We start from the raw sequence: 9021 nt of genomic DNA, 5'->3' as shown, positions 1-9021 counted from the left end.
GACAGCGACTCCTGCTAATTATTTGCTCCCTCCATTCTCAAGCAAGATATCGTATTCTCTTCTCTCCCAAATCCGAATATGATTACTGCCCCACGAAACGATTCTGGTTCCCAAAAGAAATAAACCCTACAAGTGGAGTCTCTCTCTCTCTCTCTCTCTCTCTCTGTAAATTCTCTCTCTCTACGCCATGGCCACTGAAGGTGGAGAAGGCGGGAAGAAGGACAGGAAGAAAGATGTGATAAGGCTCGAGCGAGAGTCAGTGGTTCCAATCATGAAGCCCAAGCTCATCATGAAACTCGCCTATTTAATAGGTAATAATTATTATTATTTATTCTCATTGCATCTGTTGGTGTAACTTTTGTAAATATGTTTTTGATTGTGATTTTGATGTTTCATTTGTGTTTCTGTTCTTAATTCTCCCCAATTCGACATGGGTTCCTCTCAAAATCCTTTCTTGGTAACCGTCGAAGAAACCCGCGGTTGTTTGTTCTCTTAAAATGCTAGTTATAACCATTGCCTCTCGTTTGTGTTGTTATCTAAAATTCCTATGTAAATCTCTGGTAACATGCTGTTTTAGTAAAGATGTAAATATTCATATATTTGTTTTTTCACCTCAGGCTCATGTTGAGCAAGGGATCTTGCAGCTGTCCATAAATTTGGGAAAGAGAAAAAGAATAATATATGCCCACAAATTGATAACCTGCGAGGCTAATTATTTTCCACATTTTCCATGGGTTCTTTTCGTGCTTACCAGACCATCACTTCATGGTTATTGTTTCCTTGAGAGAACATGCAAAACATTTATCCTTCATTAGGTCCAATAGATCTTGCAGACACCTAGGGATTTTTAGTTTACATATAGAGAAGCATTTGAAAGTGTATGAAAGAACTTAAAAAATAAATATATTCTTATGGTTGGAATTAGAGATTGTCTTAGGTAGTAGGCAAGTCTCTTTTTAATTGGGCGTTCCCCATTATGAAGTTGAAATCACGCTGTTTAGAGCTTTCCATGAAGTACATCATGCCAAATGGAGCCATGACTCTTTTAGATGCTACTCTGGTGGTAGTACCACGATACAAGAGCAATAAAGGAGAGTAGTAGATTGGAGGGTCTCATGTACTTTTGATTGAACTATGTTTCCTCAGTTCCATTTATCTATACATTCCTAGCAGTTCAGTCTCAATGTAATTTTACATGATATGATATTTAATTGTGTGTAGATGCCTTTCACAAATTCTAAAGAGAACCATAGGCTGAGACATAGGCAAGTAGATAGGTAGATAGCATATCCATATGATTGCAAAAAAATTCATTCTTGGCTCCATAAGCTGGGACTTTCAAAAGTAGCCATCTAGTATCTAGGACTGATATGTACACTAGCATCCAAGATGTAAATGTGCATGTTGTGTGGAACCCACTAACTATTTGAATTTATGGATAAAATAATAAAACTTCCCCACGTATGAAATCATTCTTTTCTTATGTTTTCTAGTGTATGCTAAACACTTAAAATATGTTTATGTTATCTATGTGCGCAATTTTGAAAATTCATGAGCAGATGGATTCTCGAAACAAAGAAGCGAAGGCAGTAATTATTTACTTGTTGTCATGCACAGAGTTATCATTTTAGTTTAATTGAGTAAAATTGCTGGCTTAAGAGTTTATTTATTTTCCAGTACCTAACTTATTTCTGGGATTTTGTTCCCTTTTCTGTTAAGTACATTAGAAAAAAATTTAAACCTTGTGACTCTTATCTTCAAGTTCTTTTGCAGAGCGTGGTTCTGACAGGGCTGAGTTTCTCAAGCTCTGCAGGAGAGTAGAATATACTATCCGTGCATGGTATATTCTTCAGTTTGAGGATCTAATGGTATAATGCTCTTGTTTTTCCATGAACATCTCATATAGATATGACGTATGCAGCTATTGTATGTTTTTCGTTTGAATACACATCAATTTAAGTGCGTACATTTACGCATGTAGGCAAACACATGTCGACATGTTGATACCATACTCATGCTGAACGAGCATATTTTTCTATTAAAATCACTTGTTTGCATCGAAAAAATATGGTGTTTGTTATCTGTTTTCACTGAATGTTATATATTTGATTTGGTACATTGTTGCAGCAATTGTTCTCACTGTTTGATCCTGTTCATGGTGGTCAGAGATTAGAACAGCAGAATCTGTCTCCTGAAGAGATTGATGTTCTTGAACAGAATCTGCTGACATATCTTTTCCAGGTCAGTGTTTCTTTGTCTGGAGAAAATAGGATAGAGCTAACTACTGCAAGCCTGGTATAGATGAATATAATCTTAGATCAATAATTTGTAATAGTATATGTTCAGAATTTTGGTGGCTTCTTGCTTGGATATCTTTAGTCATTTGCTAAGATTTCTTACAGAAGCAGCATATATAATGAATTTATGATTTTGGATCAACTTCACTAGTATGTTAAGTCATTCTAGTGAGCTTTTCTACCGAATTGGCTCCAACATAGCTCATATCATTAGATATAACTATCCAATTCTCATACTGACTTATTTATGATACCTTCTTGATTTAAAGATGTACTTAAGCTTATCTACTGAGTTATTCTTCATACAATGTCAGAATTCACCACTATGTTACTTAAGAGAAAACTGGATTTCTGGTTGTATGGTATGTTCATGCATAAAATCAATATCCAATAAATTTGCAAATTGGATGGACCATTGGGCTTTAAAGTATCAATATTTCACAAGCAGATATTAATAGCCTTGAACATTTCGTTAGAAATCTGATACCAAAATTTGTGTGCGACAAACTGCCAATTAGGAGTGACATTACTACTTTTACATGACCTACAAGTACAAGAGCCTGCATATAAACCTAGTCCTACTATATTACTTTGTAAACCCAATTCTGATCAACTTGCAGAAGTCGGCACTATTGCTATATTGGTTGTTGGCTTTCCTTTTAACTCTTTTTCCTCCCTAGTTACACAACTCATGTGTGCAGACATGTTACTAAGGTATGAACACTAACTGTACCGAGTCCCTGTGTATAAATTTTCTTGAAGTCAACCTTATACTCGAATTCGTGGCATTGAATGACACCCAATCCATGTTACAATCATACAACCCGAGATGATTTAAACTTTAGGACGCATGACTGTGTTTTGGGGGGAAAAACCGCATAGAAAGATAATTTTTGCCGTTGAATATAAATTTTTCTTATCATAATAAAAAGGTGCAAGGCCATGTGTGATCAGTTGGAAACTGTTCTTAATTGAACCAAATTGTAAAGACAAATTGTATTTTAAGCCTAATATTACGCACTTCTGGTAGAGAAGTCAAGTAAGAAGGCTTCTAACATTTGAATTCTTGCCTACAACAGGTAATGGAAAAGAGCAATTTTAAAATTGTCACTGATGAGGAGATTGATGTTGCACAGTCTGGGCAGTATCTATTAAATCTTCCTATTAAAGTGGATGAATCTAAGGTTAGATACAATAATTCATTTCCTTATGTAACAACAACTGTAGGATTCCTGAGCTTTTTCTACTTTTTTGGAGGTACGCAGCTGGACAAAATGCTATTGTCGAAGTATTTCAAAGAGCATCCACACGAAAATCTTCCAGAATTTTCAGATAAGGTACACCGGAAATTTAAATTTGAACATGGTAATGGTTGAGAATGCATTTTTAAGAATTATTATGTGAATTATTTAGCTTTGTTCAGCAAAATTTCCTTGATAGGTTTAAGTGACTTCTGTTTTCTCTTATTTCCAACATGGTTCCACCGGTTTCATAATATAATATGATTTCCTCTAAAGCTTGATGTAACTTCAACATTTTGAAAGATAGCTTGCCTACCATTTCTATTGAATTGTCTTCTACAAAGAAAGTTTTTGATCATTTGTATTACTAATTTCCTAGAGCATCACATATACTGGAGTATTTTATCAATTATATACCTGAACAAACTTCTAAGGGTTCCCCCTCTAGAAACTACCTTAAAAATAGGGTCATTATAAATTAACCGTCTTTTGTTTTTAATTTATATAGAAACCATCTTTCATTTTGGTTTTTGTTCCAATCAACCACCTTCTAGTCAAAATTTTCATTGAAAACCCAAAAATACCTTTAAAAACTCACATTCAAGACATGTGACTCACTTGGTTAATGTTTAGGTCTAGTTAGGATACAAATAATTTATCTTTAACTGTATTTTTTAAGGTTATTTTTTAAGGTTATTTTTTGTTTTTTAGTAAAAATTTGACTAGGAGATGGTTGATTGGAATAAAAGCCTACTTAAAAGGTTGTTTATGTATAATTAGAAAATGAAAAGTGGTTTCTGTATAATGACCCTATTTTAAGATGACTTCCAAGATAGAACCCAATTTCTAAAGTGATACCGAACATCATGAAGTATGACATTGGAAATAAATAGAGACATCCCCTTTACATTCTGCTCATGGAGCTGCCCCTTTGCTCCTCACGATCTTACACTGAAGAATTTCTATAGCCTTGAAGGGAAAGATGGAAGTAAATAACTTCAGGGATAATTCTGCAGAATTTGACCTGCAGCCGATTCATTCGTTCTTGATTTTGGTAAACCATACTGGAAATGACATTACTGTGTGCCAACATTGAATTATCATGCGGCACTGGGTGTTGGACAACTCATGAGTATTTATATTTAAGAATATTTTTGCAAGAATGTTATGATTTTTGTATTGAGTTTACTATTTAGTTCATGTTCAGTATGAATGAGAATACTGTGTGTGTGTAGATTGCAATTTTCTTGGCTGCTTTTATTTTGAAAAATAAATTCATTGTTCTTTCTTATATTTACATATTAAAATTTCATTTGTTTCATTGTGAACAGTGTGAGCTTCTGAGATGTGGTCATTGTTTCATTTTCGGCATAAGATAAACAGGTCTCAAACGTTTGTTCTTGTACGTAGAGGTAAATTATACATAATATGAAGTGGTGTTGGTTGGGGAATTGTAAATGATTAGAAAGGGTGGATATGGATGAAAATCACTGGACTATGAGGTGGATGTTTTTCTGTGAATAAATGTGGTCATATAGAGTACACATTGATCAAAGTGAACTAGTTCGGGTTTGGCGGTGTTGGATATTTTCTATTAATTGAAATAAAAACATTAAATGAACATTTAATTAGTAAAGTAGAGAAATGAATTGTTGGCTTGTAAAGGGGGCAGTCTTGATGTCACTACCCCGGTGCTTTAATAATCGGCCGATTTTATCGATTTATTACCAATATCTCAGGTTTAGCCCATGGTTGATACGATTTCTTTAAAAATTCATTGCATATCGTTTTCAGCTGGTTTTTCCCAATATATCGGTGTAAATCCGATAAAGCGGTCGATTTCTCGTGGTCTAAAAATCGTCCGATTTTTTACAATATACAATCAAAGTGAACTAGTTCGGGTTTGGCGGTGTTGGATATTTTCTATTAATTGAAATAAAAACATTAAATGCACATTTAATTAGTAAAGTAGAGAAATGAATTGTTGGCTTGTAAAGGAGTAGTCTTGATGTCACTACCCTGTGCTTTAATAATCGGCCGATTTTATTGATTTATTACCAATATCTCAGGTTTGGGCCATGGATACTATTTCTTTAAAAATTCATTGCATATCGTTTTTAGCTGTTTTTTTCCAATATATCGGTGTAAATCCGATAAAGCGGCCGATTTCTCGTGGTCTAAAAGTCATCCAATTTTTTACAATATACAATCAAAATGAACTAGTTCGGGTTTGGAGGCAAAAACCCTCTTTTTTTCATACCCGACCCGCATCCACTGAATAAAAACACTGCTGTCTTATTCTATTCCGCATCCACTAAACAAAAACAATTGGTTAGTGATCCTAGACATGTGTTATTTACATATTAATATGTTTGTGTTTCATTAAATGTACTTAGATTATAGTTTAGGACGTTATATTATATATGCTCACCATCCGATATGACACTTCGATTTTTACTACTTATCCCGATAATTAGGATCCGTCGATCCGATATGAACTTTGGCCATCTGATATATTTTCGATAACCGATAATTAAAACGTTGCACTGCCCTAGAACAACAATTACCGCCTTCGCAGAGACGTATCAATGCAACCGTGAACTAGCAGTAAGAGCTCTCTTGAGGTTAGCCAACACTTGATGTTACTGCGAATCTCAAGCCTCTTGCTCAATCGATGCATTGCCCGAAAAACATAAAATAAAGTACAAGAAAATATACAAGAGGAAGAAATATAAAGCTTTTCTATTTCCTTTTCCATATAACTTTTTTATTTTCATTGTTCTCTTATGAACTCTCAGCCACCATTTATATAGGTGGAAAAGGTCTAGAATTAATAATACAATTAATAAAAACTTTATAATAAGTAGGTTTAAAAGGGAGTTAATGCATAATGATGAAATTGTCCATAATAACCAATAATCATGACCAATGGATGTGAATAAAGGTAGTAATGAGGAGGGCAAAATAATTATATTAAAATTAATAAAAGAAACTCAATCTTTTCTTCAAATATTTTCCAACAGGAGGGAGGGAGGGAGGAGGGTGTATATTATATAATTAAATGAAAATGACTGTACAGTAAGTAAATTTAGGCAGGAGAACAATGGCAGGCACGTTTTGTAATAAAAGAAGCTGATCTACTTAAACTGCACAAAGTATTTGAAAAACTTGCTGTTGGTAGAGACGGAGGTCACGTTGTTATAACTGACAAGAGACTCCATTTTTGTTGTGTTTTCTTATCATAGTTTACTAGTACGTCAGCATATAGAAGATCAGTTCACTCTTGTCTCAGCTTTTTTTCAAGTGTTTCAAATATAATTATTATAGCTGTTGTCTACCGATACTATCCTAGTACTCAACTTTCACATACCAGTCTGCTTGAAAATTCAATTAATCTAGTTCGATCCTTGCAACTTAATTTCCCTTTCTTGGGGTGTGTGATTTGTTTTCCTTGAGTTCAGTGCAAGTTATCTTACTGTCTTAATGGACTTTGTTTAACCCTACCCAAGACATTTGGTATAATTTTATATTGTTATATCCGTTTTATCTTACTGGAGTTATTTGTCATTTAATGTGCAATAGTATGTGATCTTCCATCGCGGCATTGGAATTGATCGAACTACTGATTACTTTATTATGGAAAAGCTGGATGTTATCGTATCTCGGCTATGGAGGTGCTTCCTCAGAGTCACCAGGTAAAACTCTAATTCAACTATTATGGAAACTCCTTTTTTCACGAAATATAATGAAATTTGGAAGTCAATATGGCTACAGGCTCCAAAGGCTTTTCGTAAAAAAACCGAGGACAAAACCCACTAGTGATCCAAAGAAAACTGATGAAGTAAGTGCAGAAACAGAAGAGCAAGACATGTTCATTGAACGTATTCGGCTTGAAAACATGGAACTAAGGTTTGATCAATGCCTCTATTTTCATTCTTTATACTCTTGGCTGGTTAGACATTGACATGACTGTCACAGCTTCAAGAATCTACTTGGTCAGATCACAATACAAGAGCCCACTTTTGACAGGATGATTGTTGTTTACAGGTGAATTTTCTTTCTTTCCTTCTGTTTTCTCCGCTCATCTTTTTGTAATATTTGCCAATTTCTTATTGGGATTAAAATATCTGTGACTTCTGATTTCTGAAGTTTTCCATGGATGATAATCCTTAATAGAACTGAATTGCATCTTTTATGAATCTCATATTGATGAGTAATTTTTTTTTGTCTTTGGCAAATAAACAGACGGGCAGGTACGAAGACTAAAATAGACAGAGGAATCCATGTGAAGCACTTTAAGAATATCCCTATGGCTGATATGGAGTTAGTTTTGGTGAGTAGAGAAGGTGCAAATTCCTTACTTCTCTTCGTCCTTAAACTCTTTGCTTTGACCTATCCGATATATTTTTTTCTTTAGCCTGAGAAGAAAAATCCAAGTCTGACACCGATGGACTGGGTCAAGTTCCTAATCTCTGTTGTACTTGGACTTGTATGTTTGCTGAATTAATTTGTTTTTAACTTTATCAAACTCTATTTGTTGATTTTATCTACTCGCCATCTTATTATTAGCATCTTACTATTTTCAGGTGACCCTTGTTACATCGCTTGAAATGCCTAAAGCTGATTTCTGGGTTGTTTGTGCAATTCTTTCTGGTTTGATTGGTTATTGCGCTAAGATTTACTTCTCGTAAGTACTTCTCATATGGATTCACATGGATTCAGTTGAGCCCATATCACCTCTTTTTTTTTCCAGGGTAATATCAATATACTTGTCTGGGTGATGGAAGTTATTTACGAAATTTCCTCCACACTTCCCCATCCTCCATTCTAATAAATAAATAACTTAACAAGTTTGTTCTTTCTTCTTCACACATTTGTATTTCATGGGTTCAAGACTTGAGTAGTTGATATTAAATATATTGGTTAGATTTATTTTATGCTGCTACTCATCTTGGTCTTGGTCTGGGTCTCAGTCTCGGTCTTGGTCTTGGTCTTGGGGATTCACACGAACTGTATTAATTTGACCATGGAACCTTAAGCACAATACTTATATTATAGATTGGATCGTAAGCCAAGTCAACAACCACCAAATAGTATTTTTTGACCAGAGTAGTTGCTTATGGCTAAACCATTATATTTACAAACTCTACTATGAACGCTTGATTGATCTTTTATGATGAAATTGTAATCTTAGGGTGGGAAATCATTTGTATTGAAAATATTTATACGATGCTGTTCTATATCAAGCTTTAGTCACCGGAATTCTTTATTCCTCTTGCACTTCAGCATTTTGTCATGTTCTAAACAATACTCATAATTTTGTATTCTTGTTGGTCCACTGAAAGGATATGTAAGTTTGTTGAAGTTTCACCTGTGTCATTCAGCTTTCAGGCAAACATGGCAACTTACCAAAACTTGATCACACAATCGATGTATGACAAGCAATTGGATAGTGGAAGAGGAACACTTCTACATTTATGTGA

The 9021-nt window shown here is 34.4% G+C and overlaps 1 protein-coding gene across 1 annotated transcript in view; it reads left to right on the top strand.

Moving 5' to 3' along the window:
* Positions 1-9021, top strand: part of LOC109837378 — a 10079-nt gene continuing 1058 nt past the window's right edge. Inside the window, exons 1-12 of the mRNA XM_020405603.1 lie at positions 1-311; positions 1774-1868; positions 2128-2241; positions 3377-3481; positions 3563-3634; positions 7121-7233; positions 7313-7447; positions 7517-7585; positions 7784-7871; positions 7956-8027; positions 8125-8225; positions 8923-9021. Of these exons, the coding sequence (XP_020261192.1) occupies positions 188-311; positions 1774-1868; positions 2128-2241; positions 3377-3481; positions 3563-3634; positions 7121-7233; positions 7313-7447; positions 7517-7585; positions 7784-7871; positions 7956-8027; positions 8125-8225; positions 8923-9021 (1187 nt within the window). The 5' untranslated portion in view covers positions 1-187. The remainder of the gene's footprint in view (positions 312-1773; positions 1869-2127; positions 2242-3376; positions 3482-3562; positions 3635-7120; positions 7234-7312; positions 7448-7516; positions 7586-7783; positions 7872-7955; positions 8028-8124; positions 8226-8922) is intronic.

This window comes from Asparagus officinalis, chromosome 4, assembly GCF_001876935.1.
Source record: "Asparagus officinalis chromosome 4, Aspof.V1, whole genome shotgun sequence".
Classification (NCBI taxonomy): Eukaryota; Viridiplantae; Streptophyta; class Magnoliopsida; order Asparagales; family Asparagaceae; genus Asparagus; species Asparagus officinalis.
This window is presented reverse-complemented; position numbering and strand designations above follow the sequence as displayed.